Source organism: Mustela nigripes, chromosome 4 (genome assembly GCF_022355385.1).
Source record: "Mustela nigripes isolate SB6536 chromosome 4, MUSNIG.SB6536, whole genome shotgun sequence".
In the NCBI taxonomy this organism is placed as follows: Eukaryota; Metazoa; Chordata; class Mammalia; order Carnivora; family Mustelidae; genus Mustela; species Mustela nigripes.
Genome location: NC_081560.1, coordinates 96,634,666 through 96,650,233, shown reverse-complemented (window position 1 = coordinate 96,650,233; position 15,568 = coordinate 96,634,666). Strand labels below are relative to the sequence as shown.

Sequence of the window (15,568 nt, the reverse complement as noted above, 5' to 3'; positions counted from 1 at the left end):
TCCATCTGGGACCCTGAGATCATGACCTGAGCTCATGGCAGACACTTAATCAACTTAGCCACCCATTCTTGGGTATTTTTAAATGGCATTCTTTGCACCAAAAAAATGTTAATGTTAATGTCAGGGGCTGTTCTCGATGCATTAGGAACATACAGGTTTTACTTAGAGATGATTCCAACTCTTGAAGAAATAAATTCAGAGCCAGGACTCACAACCGCAGACCAAATTCTACTGGCGTGTGGGGAAAGGTTACTTTCTAGGGCCTTGATTTCTTTGTCCAAGGACAAATGATCAGTCCGTCTGCCCCATGGTCTCATAAACGATAAACAACCAGAATGCTCTTGTAAACGTAAACACCCATAAGATGCAGTATTTACTTGAATAGCCTATCTTTGTTTGAAACCATTTTTGCTGGTACAAACACTTGAATTTTAATCCCATGATGAGTTCTTGTCCTTTAGAGATGATTTAATTATTGAAAGCAAAGCACTCTCAGAAAAGGCCCTGTCACTATTGATAAGTCTATTTGCATTTCAAAAGTCTCTGATACCTAAATGTAATGAAATGATCTGCTTTTCAGGAATCTGGAAATCTGTCAGAGGCTATGTAGTTCCCCAAATTACACACAAGGTCATTCGTTCTGTACCCATTGGTGAACCAGACCTGCCATCCATCGAGGTGTGAGGACATGGGATGGGCCACTAGGGCCACTGGGACCTCACGTTAAGAGCTATAGGGTGTTGAGCACTAGATCACTGAGTTGAGGTGGAAGTGATTCTGTTCTGCAATGAGATGGTTTTCACCTGAGTATGCTCTTGAGCAAGATTGTTGCAGGGTCTCCAGAATGAGCCACAAAAGTCACCGATGCAGCTCCCGGCTTCTGTGGAAGCCTACACTGAGAAGATGGCAGAGGCTTGAGTCCCAGGCAAGAGCTTGGGTGGCAGGCAACAATAGGAGCGGTGCAGGGAGCCATGCACAGATAGGAGGCAGGAAGCCAGTCGAGTGGCCGAGGCTCCTCAGAGCTCGGCTGGGTCTTTCTGGTGGAGATTCTCAGACATCCACATCAATGTAGACCCAACAGAGATGAAAGCTTGTCTGACTTCTGGCTCATTTCTCGGCAAATCATCACAGTTCACCCCACCTCCTGACCTCTCCAGATATCTAGGGGACGGAGCCATCAGGCCAAACTGCTGAGCGTGGATACAGCAAGAAGCACTGTCTCCCTGTGTATTAAACACACACACTCAGAGCATGTGATCCATGCCAGGCACCTTTCTCAATATTTTTGAAATATTAACTTTATTCCTATTTTTAAATTCTCAGTTATCACTTCCATGTTACAGATGAGAAAATGGGGCTTGTCAAGGTTTTTCAAGAGGTTTAGTGGCTTGTCCCAGTTTCTCACTGCTAATTGGTGGCCAAGCTAGGACTAGAACTCAGCCAGCCTGGTTCTAGGATCCACACTCCTGCCCACTCAACTGAGCGGCCAAATCTCCTGTCTGGTCTTCAGGGTGAACCATTTCTCGGAGGAAGAGGCAGTGAAGCCGTTTATTTTCTTCTGGGAAGAGTCCATTTTCACCTCCCAGGTTGAGTCTTGGCTCCTGCCTGACCCCAACCTGACAATCCCCAAAGAGCCCCTAGTTGATAAAGGTCTGGGTTACTCAGCCTAATCTCTGATCTGCATAGCATCTGGATGTAAATATACATCTGGTTTGGGGTCACGACATGTCATAGACCGCTGCTGGCACCAAGAGTCACCCCATTTTGAGCAAAAGCACCTCCTGTCACCCACACATTTCCAGGGGTTTCGAAGTCGATGCAAAGCTTGTTGCCTTCGATAATGGCGCCTCTTGCTTAGTGTTGGAAAAATCCCTGATGGCACGACATAACCAGATCCTCATACCCAAACTGTATTTAGTCATAACACTTCTGACACCAAATGAGATTTTTTCCTCCTGGCACCAAATAGCGGTATCTCTGCCAACGCTACTTCTCCAACTCTCTGACACCATCTAACTAAAGTTACAGTCCGAGCCCATAGTTAAGGGCTCAGAACCATAAGTCACCCTCCACCTGATGCCAGTCCCAATCCCGGGCCTCCTGTACTTCTGACAGGTCGACTGTAAAGCAGGGGTTCCCATGGCCCTCTCCTTAGGTTCAGTGCCTTGCTAGAACAGCTCACAGACTCAAGACGCCGTTTCAATCATGTTTACCCCTTTATTATAAAGGATAAGGCTCAGGGAAAGCCAACCAGAAGACCTGCACAGGGCAAGGTATGGGGAAGGTGGATGGAGCTTCCACACCCTCTGAGAGCACTGCTACCTCTCCTAGAACCTGCATGTGTTCCCCAGCTTGGAAACCCTCCCAGCTCTGTCATTTGGGGGTTTTTATGGTGGATCCATGACATGGGCATGGTTGATTAATTCACTGACCAGGGGTGATGAACTCAATCTCTCCCAGAAGTCTGGAGGCAGGGCTGGACATTACAAACCTCTAATCACGCCTGGGTCTCCTCAGTGTCCAGCCCCCATCTGATTCTATCTAGGGGCCAACCAAGAGTCACCCCATTTTGAGCAAAAGCACCTCCTGTCACCCACACATTTCCAGGGGTTTCGGAGTTCCATTTCAGGTATCAGAGACAAAACTCAAGAATGTGTTGTTCTTATTGCATCACACTAAGAAAATCTCCTGGAATCCTGTCTCTTCTCCAAAATGTGACAAACAGCAAAACTTTCTGGGACTGAAGACGTTCACATAGGGTGGCTTCATGCCCATGTTGAAAGGAGTATGTGGAAATGCCCAAGACAGAACAGAGAAGTGGGAGGTCACTGAGCATCCCTTGCTCATAATAAGGGGAGAAGACCCAGAGGGAAGGCAGGTTTAAAGTGTCCACCGACTTCGTCCCTGTGCCCCTAACTTGCAAGGCCCTTAGGCTCAGTACATTAGAAACTGCTGATATTTTATCCAGAAAGTCTGTGTTTGAGAGTAGGCATGAAAATTGCCTGGCGACCTTTTGCTCTAATGATTATTGCTTTTCTGAATTGTGTAAATCCCCAAGGATCAAATACTAGCAACTGTTTTACTTTTTCTTTTTTACTGCACTCAATACCAGAAACTTTTTCCTCAGCACCTCTGTGCTGTCTCCTATTACCTCTACTTGTCATAAATAATAGAAACAAATTACTAAGAAAGTACTGTGAGAACAGGTCGCTTGCCTCAGCTGGGTCAGTCTGGAACTACTATTTTAGAGAAACTTGTGTTTCTTCTCTAAGCAGAGAGGTGACACAGATGGTCGAGGGAAGAGAGAAGAGGAGGAAACAGAGTGGGGTTACTTATAGGAGACCATGGGGGTCCAAGGGCGTCCAAATGCAGACCCCAAACCTCACCATTTATGGTGATACCCCCCGCCCCTGCGCCATCAGAGGGAAACTGAGTCATGGGAGGAGGTTTATAAAAGGAAGGCTATCCAGGGGGAAAGGCTCAGAGAGAGGACTAGGTGTGTTCAAATGTACACCCCTTTTGCAATGAAGAGGCTTTGTGCCTCCAGAAAGTGACATGGAGGCAGGTTATGTTTCAATACAGAGAACTCAAAGGATGGCTGTGAGTGCACAAGATCTGCTTTTTTAGAGGGAGTGAGTTCTCCACCCCTGCGGGTGTTCAAGTGGTAAAGGAAACTCCTCGAGGGAATGGAAAACCTGCCACCTTTGAGCCCTCTCCTGCATCTGCGATTCAAGGGTCTATGAAGACCAGAGAAGTTGGGCTGATGGATCAAATAGCAAGGGTAAGGAGCACAGAAACTGGAACCACCGCCCCAGGACAGTTTCTTCTTCAGTGACAAGCAACTCGTGCTGAGCACAAGGCTTACCTGACCGTAATAACGCGCGGGACTTGGGCGGAGCTTACTGGCGCCGTTCTCATCCAAAGGCTCTTCAGCGATCGACTCGGTTTGGCCCCTCAAGATCCCCGGATGTAGCTCTTGTGCCGTGGGGCTGAGATTTGAACCCTGTAAAGCTGACTCCATGGGCCATGCTCCTGATTACTCCCCCAGCCCGCCCCTAGACCATCAGAAGGCAGTCTATTGCTTTCCTAGGGTTGTGGGAACAAAGCATCATAAACTAGGAGACTTAAAACAACAGAAAATAATTCTTTCAAAGTGATGGAGACCAGAATCCTGAAATGAGGGTGCCGGAGGGCCACGCTGCTTCCGCAGCCTCCGAGGAGGGTCCCTCCTCCCCGCTCCAGCTCTGGAGGCCGTAGATGCTCCCTGGTTTAGGAGTGCATGTTACTCCAATCTCCACCTCCCCTCTGTACTTCTCTCTTCGTTATAAATCATCAGGCGCACTGGATTAAGGTCCAGCCTGGGCCAGTATGACCTCTTAACTCGAGTGCGTCGGCAAAGACCCTGCATCCAAAAACCATCACATTCCCGGATACCAGAGGTTAGGACTTCGGTGTATCTTTTGGGAACACAATCCAACCCACAGCCTATATGGGATCAGACAGGAAGCAGCTAGACGTGCTGACTCAGGTTGGCTGTGATGTTCCAGAGAAAAGGACCAAAGCTCATTGTCTTCAGTGCTCTGCCTACCCCATTTCCGTTAACCGCGGGGAGGCCACGTCAGGCTCCTCCCCAGGGCTCTTGTGATTCCTTCAGTGCAGCCAGTGAAAGCCTTTTCTGGGATTGTGTCTGCAATCTGTCCAGATCTATACAGGTCTTCCTGCCCCATAGAAGGAAGGGTCACCCTTGTCAAGGGTCACTGCCTTGTCCCCGAGCTATGGAACCGCTAGTATTGAAGTCTGTGAGAATCCAGCCACACACAGGAACCCGGCCATGAAGGAACTGGGCTCAGGTATGGCTGTTTCACCTGACTCCTGTCCTGTCTATGTCCTCAAACCATCCACCTCCCTACCAGCAATCCCACACATTGACAAACGCATCTCTTTTAAACTTCAAGAGAGTAATTTTCCTGGCACGCAGGAATGCACATTATTTGGGGCCATAGTCTCTCTGTGCTCAAAAATAAATGAGATCACTGAAGTGTGCGCTGGCATTTCCTTGAGACCATGTTTATAATATTCATGAATATGGAAATATGCAGCCATCTCCCAGAATCCCTTGCACTCTGTTTGCTATAGGTGAAAAATGCTTCTCTTGCAGGTTCAAAAAAATTCTACCCAGAAGAAAGAACATGGTCTACGGTCTTGGAAGGAAAGTTTAGCTGCCTAGCTCAGGTAACAAACTCTTCCAATTCCAATAATTGTGTTCACGGAGCAGTAAGTACGGGACAGCATCACAGATTCTGTTGAACGTCTGCACTGTGCCAGCTGCTGCTCTGATGATTTATGGTGTCGCGTGTTAATTTAATCCTTAGCATAGCTTCTGAGTTAGAGAAGTTTATTCCCCTTTCACAGATGAGGAGTTCACTTCGGGAGAGCATGGAAGTGACTTATACTTCTGCCAGCTATGCAGGAAGATGGAGACTGCAGGATTGGGAAATGCTTTCGTATCAAAGGCACAAAAGTGAAATGGCAATGCCCATGTCACCTGCTGAAAAACAGCTGCGGACACTATACATGTAGTTCATTATTTGAACAAAAAACTCTTAGGTGGGTAAGACAGCGGTTTCTGTGAGTTCTCCAAATGCTATCATTAAAATATTAGTGATGAAAGTCACCCAAAATTGCCAGTTACCCTAATAATATTTATTTAAACTTACTGCCAATTACCCTAAGAGCATACGCTGAAGTCTAAATATGCAAGCAGAAAAACAGCTAGTAAACATGCAACTAAGTCAGCCCGGAGATAACAGTTTTCATTTTCATTTTCTTTTATTTTTATTCTCCATATTTTGAGTAATTATGATAATTAGAAAATGAGCTAATAAATCACGAACCTTTAGAATAAAAAGTCTGTTATTCTTACTTCAGCTAAGAAATGAATTGTGTTTTCTCTTGTGATTGTCTATTTTAAAAAATATATTGTCCAATCCCTTTTGTTTTGTGCCCATTTAAAGAAGAAAGGTCTTTGGAATTTTTTTTTGGGGGGGGTCTCAATTTTCTTTAGATCTTGCATTTAAATGTCACGTGCCATCATTTTCTCCCTTCCCTGTGCCCATATTCTCAGGGTGGGATAACTCAAGATCGGGGAGACAAGGAGAGGAAGAGAGGAAGGCTCCTGGGGTTTCCTGGGAAAAGGTTTCTTCCTTTTTTGGGAAAGAGAAGTATTCAGGGGTGAAAGGTCTTTCCTAGTTTGGCCCCATTTCCCCACTATAAATGGGGCTGTGTGAAGCTGGGTTCCTTGACTGTGGGGGTCTTCTCAGAACAGTGAGGTGACAAGCCTGGAGGGGGAAGTCACCGTAGGTGGTGGAGTGGGAGAAAGACGGCAAAATGGAAATACGTACCCTCGGGACATACTTAGGGCCTGGAACTGTCTCCAGAGTTATGAGGTGACACGATGACACTAGTGACAGGGCAGGTGGCTGCCAGTGGTTATTCTGTTGCTCGGTCTGAAACGCAATTCGCTAAACTCATCTGCGCATGCTACTGCCCTCTGAAGCCTCGCTCCAAAACAAAGTCCAAGGCAATGATGAAGCGTTTTCCAAAGGCTTCCTTCCAGGAAAGTGTCCCTAAAGAGTGCAGGGCGGGGGCGGGGAGTGCTGGCTGAGGGACAGGTCCGAGTTGCCAGACTCAGGGAGAGCCTGATTCCCTTATTCCGTCTGAAAAACGCATGTCGATTTGCACCTGCCTCTACTGGGTCCTCTCAGCCAGTGGGTAACCTTCGCCCAGAACGACCTGCTAACATGGAGAGGGCAACGGCCACGGGCCCGCGGGAACCCGACCTCCACTTGCTCCGAGGAGGGCTACTGCCCCCCCACCCCCTCCCCGGTCAACGAGACCTGACCGCTCCTCACCGGCCTGGGCCCGGCCTGTGGCTGCACGGCGGTCCCCGAGCTGCCCGGCGGAGCGCGGACCAGGCGCCTTCTGCGGGGGTCCTGCGCACTGCGCTCCACCCACCGCGCCTCCGAGTCTGCAGGTCAGAGGCCGGAGAACAGGAGGCGCAGGTGCAACGAAACGATGCGCATCCCTTTCTGCGAACCAGCCGCTGCCAGCCCGCTTAGGTACCTCACCTGGCAGCGCCCGCCGGGAGCGCCCGACCCCGCCCCACCCCGCCCCGCCCCGCCCCGCCCCGCCCCGCCTCCGCGCCAGCCCCCGCCCCCCTCCCCGCCCACCGCTACCCGCCCCCGTCCCCTCCGCCCCGCCCACCGCTCGCGCCCTCGTCGCCCCCCGCCACGCCCACCGCTCCGCGGCCCCGTCCCCCACGCCACGCCCCCCGCATCCTCCCGCGCACGCCCCCACCCTCACCAACACTCCCGCGCGCTCTTGCCGTGACCCCCTTCTCCAACAACGTCGCCAGCCCCAGCCAGATCCCCGCGCGGCCGGCCGCATCCCAGACGCTCCTAGTCACCGCCCCACGCACACACGCGCGGCGCGGGCACGAGCACGTAAGCAGCGCGCAGGCGCACACCGGGCCCCGCGCTTTTCGGAGGCTCCAGGTGGGCTAGGAGGCTCGGAAGTCCCGCCGGGGCCGGGGCCGTGGCGGAGTAGGGGTCCGGGTCGGTATAGGGGCAGGGGCCAGGGGCCGGGCGAGGGATGAGGGGCGAGGGGGGGCGAGGGGGGGCGGGGCGTGTGGAGGAGCCTGGCCCCGGGCGGGAGCGGGGGTCGCGGAGGGCCGAGGGGTAAGGGGCGGACCGGGGGCGGGCCGGGCCCGGGCTCGGGCGGAGTCTGCGCGGGGGTCCAGAAGGCCCATCAGGGATCTCCGGATGGCGGCTTGGGAAGACAGGAGGCGGGGCCGCCCCGCCTGGACCGTGGGCGCGCTGCCCCTGTGGCGGGCGCTGCGGGGGCGCCTGCTTCCTTGGGGGGTGGGGGGGTCCTTGCAAGGACCGGAGACGCCGAACAGTTGTTCTAGTATTTTCTAAGTGCCGAGAGCTGTGCTGAGGGCCTCGCAGAACCGGCAGCCCCCGGGAGCTGGCTTGTGCTGTGGTCCTGACAGGACTTGAGTAGTGCTCCGGGTCCTGGCGGAGCCAGAGGACGGGTCCTGCTTCTGGGAGTTAGCAGCCTCTACAAAGGGCCGGCCCCGGGGTCTGGCAGGATTTGAGTAGTTTTTATTCCAGGGCATACCCTGTTCTGGATACCGGGAGAGTACAGATGTTCTAGAAAACAGGTCCTGCTGGCAGCAGCCCGCTGGCTAGCTGAGAATCCCACATTCTCACTATAAGCAGAAATTTACCAGAATCATGATAAAAAAGATTGGAGCGCAGTTCGTGTGTTAACGAACCGCAAGTTTTTGGTGGAAGCAATGCCGTGAGAAAGTGACTGATGGTGATGGAGACAGTGGCTGTGTCCTTGGCCAGGGCTGTTTGGCTGTCCCTGTCCACATAGGGGGTAAATGATGGAGTCGGCAGGAAGTAGACTTGGGAGGTGAATTTCCAAGAAAAGGGTGAAAGTGGAAAGGAGAGGACGGCGTCCTGGGAACAGGGATAGGGCAGTGTGCTGCTGGAGGAATCCCGGGATTGCAGGTGAGGAAGGGAGAGGAAGCCAGGCAGGGGAAGAGGGTGTTCCTCCTGATGAGAAAAGTGATGAATGTTTTCCAAGTCACCTCTCGGTTCCTCCCTTCCAGCACTGTCTAAAAGAGTCTTAAAAGCTAAAATGGTTCTACTTTTGACTAGTTTAATTTAGCTTTATGCCCTGAAGCAAATTAAGAATTTAATTTGAATTAAGAATAAGCCCAAGAATCTCATTGGGCCTTTCATTTTTGTAGGGCCTTATGGGAGACACAGCTGTATTACTTGTGTGCTGGAAGAACCCGTGGATTTTAGGCTATATTTATAGGCAATTTGGGAGGTAGATTTTAAAATGCATGAGTTCTTGGATTTTACAGCACTCCTTTATGGCAGCACTCCTAGGAAACTTAAAAGTTTTCTTACACATTTTTCTTGTGGCTGGACAGGTAACTTCCACACATCTAGCAATATGATTATAGTCACCAATAATTCTGGTAAAATAATTCAACTGAATGTAAGGAGGCTTACAAAAATAACTTGAGAGAAGAACCCTAAAGTAAAAGCACTTTACTGTTACACCATTGAGACCTAAAGTGTTTGTACTTGAGCAGACTTTTTCTCATATTTCATTTACAAGGTCAGTTTCACTTTTTTTTTTTTTTTTGAAGATTTTATTTATTTATTTGACAGATCACAAGTAGGCAGAGAGGCAGGCAGAGAGAGAGGGAGAAGCAGGCTCCCCGCCGAGCAGAGAGCCTGATATGGGGCTCCATCCCAGGACCCTGAGATCATGACCTGAGCCGAAGGCAGAGGCCTAACCCACTGAGCCACCCAGGCGCCCCGGGAATTCTTTTTTAATTCTCTGAGGCCACCCCATCCTGTCCCTCAGGGTGGCTGCAGCAGTTTGCGCCCCCAGCAACACCGCATGAGGGTTCCTTTCCCCACATCATGCCAGCACCTTTGTCTCTTGTGATGCTAGCACTCGCCCTTCTGATAGGCAGGACATGGTTCCTTGAGGTTTTGCTCTGTGTTTCCCTCTGATGAGTGATCCTTCTTCTGGACCTGCAGGCCACATGTATATCTTTGGGAAAATGTGTATTCAAGTCCTTTGCCCATTTTTTTTGGCCCATTTTTTAAAAAAGATTTTAAGTCGTCTTTACACCCATCATGGGGTTTGAACTCATAGCCCTGAGATCAAGAGTCACATCCTCTTCCAAATGAGCCAGCTGGGCACCCTGAATTGAATTGTTTATTTGCCATGGGGTTGTATGAGTTCTTTCTATATGTTGGATATTAACCCCTTATCAGATAGATGCTTTTCAAGTATCTTCTATTGAGTATAGTGCTTTTTATTTTATTGATAGTATGGTGGTTCTTTTTTTTTTTTTTAATTTTAAGATGTATTTATATATTTGACAGAAAGAGACACTGAGAGACTGCACAAGCAGGGGGAGTGAGAGAGGGAGAAGCAAGGAGCCCGATGCAGGGCTCGATTTCAGGACCCTGGGATCATGACCTGAGCCAAAGGCAGACGCTTAACCCACTGAGCCACCCAGGCGCCCCCTAAATTCTTTTTTAAAAATTTTTATTTATTTGTTTGAGAGAGAGATAGCAAAAGAGAGCATGAGTGGGGGATGGGGAGAGGGAGAAAGAGACTCCCCACTGAGTGGGGAGCCTGATGTGGGACTCAATTCCAAGACCCTGAGATCATGACCTAATCTGAAGGCAGAGTCTTAATCCACTGAGCCACCCAGGTGCCCCAGTTTCACTTTTTAATACTTAAGGTGAAACTGGAAAATTGTGAGAGATTCTGGGGCATCCTGTTTTTGGTGCTCATTGATGAAGTCCTTAAAAACATTTGGTAGGTGGTGGTGGTTGATGGTTATGAACCAGGCTGCTGTGCCCTTTGGTGGCAGCATCGCGGAGCGGCTCGTGCGCTGTGACTTGCACACTCCCTGGGTGAATGTGCCCGAGTGTGCACCCCAGCCCTGCTGCCTGCCGGCTCTGTGATCTCCAGTGAGCTCCCAGCCTTAATTTGTACATTTGTGTAACAGGCATGAGAATGGTACCTTTCACAATATTTGCATACTCATTATTTGACTCAATTCTTGTGATGATTTCTCTCACTTTACAGATCAAACTGAAGGTACTGTGAAAGAGGCTTGACAGAGATCATTTATCTGGTTTATCTTAGAGACAGAGCTAAACCCCCAGGCTTGGTGTGTCCTGCATTGTCTAGTTCCATTACTCTCAAGTGTTGCCTTTGTTTTGCTGATTAATTTGAAGCCCTTTCCCTCTAAGCCTTAGGAATATTTTCCCCATTTGCAGGGAAAGTGATATAACTAAAACCATTTAACCCATAACAAAGCGTTATTAAGTCTTTATCTTGAATGCCTGAAACACGTGTTTACCTAGCTATTTCTCTTATAAGTGTTCTATCCTTACACGTGAGAGGTCCAGCATACCTTCCTTCAGATGAGCAGGGATTTAAGAAATATGCTTACAATATTATGTCTTTGTTTCCTTCTTCGTACTGACTGTTTTTTATTTCTGTCATTTGTTAAAAGAACCTCCAGCATGCAGGCCTCCAGCTCCAGGTCTGTGCACCTGAGTGAGTGGCAGAAGAATTACTTTGCAATTACATCTGGCACATGTACCCCAGAACAGAAGGCAGATGCATACCGAGCGCAGATATTACGCATTCAGTATGCATGGGCAAACGCCGAGCTCTCCCAGGTCTGCGCCACCAAACTGTTCAGAAAATATGCAGAGAAATATTCTGCAGTTATCGATTGTGACAATGTTGAGACTGGCTTGAATAACTATGCAGAACACATTTTAGCTTTAGCAAGATCCCCCCAGACCGACAGTGACAAATGGCAGTCGGGGCTGTCAGTAAATAGTGTTTTCCAGTTGAGTGACGTACAGGAGATGCTGCGTGCTGGCAGAAAATCCAGAGACTCTCTGTCGGCCACGGCCGGTGCGTCCGGAGTCATCCGTAATGAGGGCATTGTCCTCGGTCCTCCTCAACTGACTGACTGTGGCGCTTCTGGGGAGAGTGGCCCATTAACTAACGCAGCTCCTGATACAAGTGGGACCCAAGGCCCGTTAACTAACGCAGCTCCTGATACAAGTGGGACCCAAGGCATCCCAGATAGCAGTCCTTCAACGTGCCCTCAGAATGCCCAGACACCTGTGCTAACGAACAGCAGTAAGGCCTGTCCTACATCCTTAACACCGTTTGGTGACTTAGCCACTGCAAAAATCCATGCCACACCATTATTTGGAAATGTCAACAAGGAAAATAAGAACTCTCCAAAAGCCAATGTAGGACTAAATATGTTTTCATCTAATCAGTCTTGTTTGCCTTCTGGCTGTGAAAATCCACGAGAGAGAAAAGCTTTGTATGGTCCTGGCACCATTGATGCCCTTTCCACTCCCATAGTGAATAAGGCTGTTAGTAAAACAGAAGATAATGCCCGAAGAGAAGAGAGTAGCCTGCCTACTTTTAAAACTGCAAAAGAACAATTATGGGTAGATCAGCAAAAGAAGTACCAACCCCAGCGTGCACCTGGGTCTTCATACAGTGGTATAAAGAAGTCTCTGGGAGCTAGTAGGTCCCGAGGAATATTTGGGAAGTTTGTTCCTCCTATACCTAAGCAAGATGGGGGAGATCAGAATGGGGGGATGCAGTATAAGGCTTATGGTGCGGGACCTGCAGAGCCGGCAAATCCAATTGATGAGCGTCTGAAGAACTTGGAGCCAAAGATGATTGAGCTTATCATGAATGAGATCATGGATCACGGACCACCTGTAAGCTGGGAAGATATTGCCGGAGTAGAATTTGCCAAAGCCACAATAAAGGAGATCGTTGTGTGGCCCATGATGAGGCCGGACATTTTTACGGGTTTACGAGGACCCCCTAAAGGAATTCTGCTCTTCGGGCCACCTGGGACTGGTAAAACTCTAATCGGCAAGTGCATTGCTAGTCAGTCCGGGGCAACGTTCTTCAGTATCTCTGCTTCTTCTTTGACTTCTAAGTGGGTAGGTGAGGGGGAGAAAATGGTCCGTGCGTTGTTTGCCGTGGCAAGGTGTCAGCAGCCAGCTGTGATATTCATTGATGAGATTGATTCCCTGTTATCTCAACGAGGAGATGGTGAGCATGAATCTTCCAGAAGGATAAAAACGGAATTTCTTGTGCAGTTAGATGGGGCAACCACTTCTTCTGAAGACCGCATCCTGGTGGTGGGAGCAACCAATCGGCCACAAGAAATTGATGAGGCTGCCCGGAGAAGGTTGGTGAAAAGGCTTTATATTCCACTCCCAGAAGCTGCGGCTAGGAAACAGATCGTGATTAACCTCATGTCCAAGGAGCAGTGCTGCCTCAGCGAGGAGGAAATCGCCCTGGTTGTAAGGCAGACAGATGGGTTCTCAGGAGCTGACATGACCCAGCTTTGCAGAGAGGCATCCCTCGGGCCTATTCGCAGTTTACAGACTGTTGACATTGCCACAATAACACCCGATCAGGTCCGACCAATAGCTTACGTTGATTTTGAGAACGCCCTCAGAACCGTGCGGCCTAGCGTGTCTCCTAAAGATTTAGAGCTTTATGAGAACTGGAACAGAACTTTTGGTTGTGGGAAGTAAAGGGGACAAATGGGGCACTTGACGTTGGCATCTTTGTAACACAACCTTTCCCACTTGTTAGCATGAGAAACTGGGAATTTATTCATTGTACTTTGGTGTATATTCTGAATTCTGAACCTCAAATAAAATAGAGTAACAGTAGCTGAGATTTTACAAGTGATTGACTTAGGCTATGTTAATAGAAGCTTGAGTTTTCTTCCAGGTATTACCTCATTGTGAACCTGTTTGCACAAAAGGCAAATCAATGTTCTTTGGTCTCAAAGTGGTATTTTTGGAAGGCATAATGTGATAGCTCAAATTGAAACCAGAAAGTCTCATTTTTGTCTGAGGTGGCATCTGATCGGTATGCATCTTCTTCTGAAGACCATGTAACTCTTTGCATTGGCTCATATTGTGGTTTGCATTGGAATCAGCTTCGCTTACTGCTGTTGAATGGATTTATGATCTCCCCATATGCCTGAATGCAAGTCCAGTGGTTGGTGCTGGTTTGTAACTGCCTCCAGCTCTCTTCTATTACTTCTGTGTTCAGAAGTAGCCCGGTGTAGTCTGATACCAGACACACATCCACCGAATTGAAAGATGAAGAATGCTGCGTTTTTCCAAGGGGTAGATAATGTTTAAAATTAATACTTCATTTGACAGTACTTTATAGCCTGTAGTATTGGTCTCTCAAAAATAATGTTTCCTGACTTTTATAATGGACAGTTTTGTTTTCTAAAGTAACAGGTGTTCACTGTAGAAGTATTGGGGAAGAGAGATGAACAGCAAGAAGAGAGTAAAAACTGCTGTCGCCCCAGCAGTTTGGGGAACCTGTCATTTCTTCCAGGCCTTTCACACAGCAGAGGGATTGTACTGTGTTCTCCCTTGTAGCCTGCTTTTTTCTCTGTGTCACTGTCACTTCCTGTGGAAACATGCAGTGTCACAACATCTTCCCTCAGGGTCCCATCATGTGGATGGACCGTAATTTAGCTAGTCCTCTGTTGGGGGCATTTAGGAAAGCACATTCAGTGGTTTCCCTTTCGTTCGCCATACACAAAAACGTTGATTGCCTTCGTCATCTTAACGTTTCTTAAGCTTCTCGTATTAGAGATGATGCCTAATTTTAACACACCTTTGGCATGTGTTCTGAACTGTCTGCTGGAAAAGCCGTGCGTTTATAGAGTTCCCAGCTGCGCTGAGCCACAGTCCCTGTTTCCTGTGTCCCTGGGGTCGTCACGCAGTTTGGTTAGCATTCCTCTTCCGTTCATTCATTCAGACAGTATTGGATGCTGGGTGGTTCCAGGTGCTGAGCACAGAACAGACAGAAATCCTGGGTCTTACGTAGGTGACATTCGGGTTCTCAGGTTTTCTCTTGACAGCGCTATTGAAGAGAGGGCATGTGACACTTTTAGTAGGTGAGTTGAGACCGTTTTAACTTTTGTTCTTGGCCTACCTTCTACTTTTGTGCTCCTTGAACCGCTATGTTTTGAGACTGTTAGTTCTTCCCTTGGAAACATGTCATTGTTTTTTATTAGAATTTGGATGTGAACTTGTTTCTAGTTTTTTTTTTTTTTAAGATTTTATTTATTTATCTGACAGACAGAGATCACAAGTAGGCAGAGAGAGGAGGGGAAGAAGGCTCCCCGCTGAGCAGGAGCCCTATGCTGGGCTCTATCCCAGGACCCTGGGATCATGACCTGAGCTGAAGGCAGAGGCTTAACCCACTGAGCCACCCAGGCGCCCCTTGTTTCTAGTTTTTAATTAAATCTTTCAAAATCATGAAGCATTTCATACATTATGTTGTCCTGTTTCATTTCTGCATAAACAGCACTACAAGTAACCTTGGATTCTTGAGTAATTCTACGGTTCTCTTCCGTGATAGTTGCTGGTTGTCTTTCGGGTCACCTCTCCCCACCTTGGGTGTTACAGTTACGGACAGGCAGCAGTTCTCCAGGAACTGTTCGTGTCTTACTTCACTCTGTAGCTTGCTCTCGGCATTCGCCATCAGTGTTTCTCTCAGCAGCCGCTCCTGCCACTCCTGCCCCTCAGCTCTGTTGGTCACGGGCCACGGGGCCACATCCCCCTTGTGGGATTTAGCTTCTCGTATGTCCGAGAGGAAACACCTGGTGGCTCTGCTCCCCATGCATCAGGCAGGGCCCGTGTCTCTCAGGCAGGGCCCGTGTCTCTCAGGCTGTGGACTGACTTCTCTGGAGTTACGGTCTGCATGGCTCATGCGGGAATCTCGTCTTGAAAGGTAGGATGTGGCAGGTATTTTGAACCTGGAAAGAAAGCTTGAGCTGGGGAGTCACTTTGTGGTTGTTCCTGCCTTTTGCCACATGGAAGCATTCTTTCCCTCAGCCTTCTGTGACTCGGAGTATGTT

The 15,568-nt window shown here is 48.8% G+C and overlaps 1 protein-coding gene across 3 annotated transcripts; it reads left to right on the top strand.

Moving 5' to 3' along the window:
- Positions 1-7,366: 7,366 nt before the first annotated feature.
- Positions 7,367-13,354, top strand: FIGNL1 (fidgetin like 1). Of its 3 annotated transcripts, none has more exons than XM_059397187.1 (2): positions 7,367-7,553; positions 11,129-13,354. In XM_059397187.1, exon 2 carries the CDS (start codon positions 11,139-11,141, stop codon positions 13,206-13,208), a length of 2,070 nt encoding a protein of 689 aa, XP_059253170.1. In that variant the 5' UTR covers positions 7,367-7,553; positions 11,129-11,138; the 3' UTR covers positions 13,209-13,354. The 3 variants fall into 3 exon arrangements, with proteins under 3 accessions (XP_059253170.1, XP_059253169.1, XP_059253171.1); XM_059397186.1 differs by having other exon boundaries at positions 7,504-7,613; XM_059397188.1 differs by lacking the exon at positions 7,367-7,553 and adding an exon at positions 8,463-8,576.
- Positions 13,355-15,568: the final 2,214 nt, after the last annotated feature.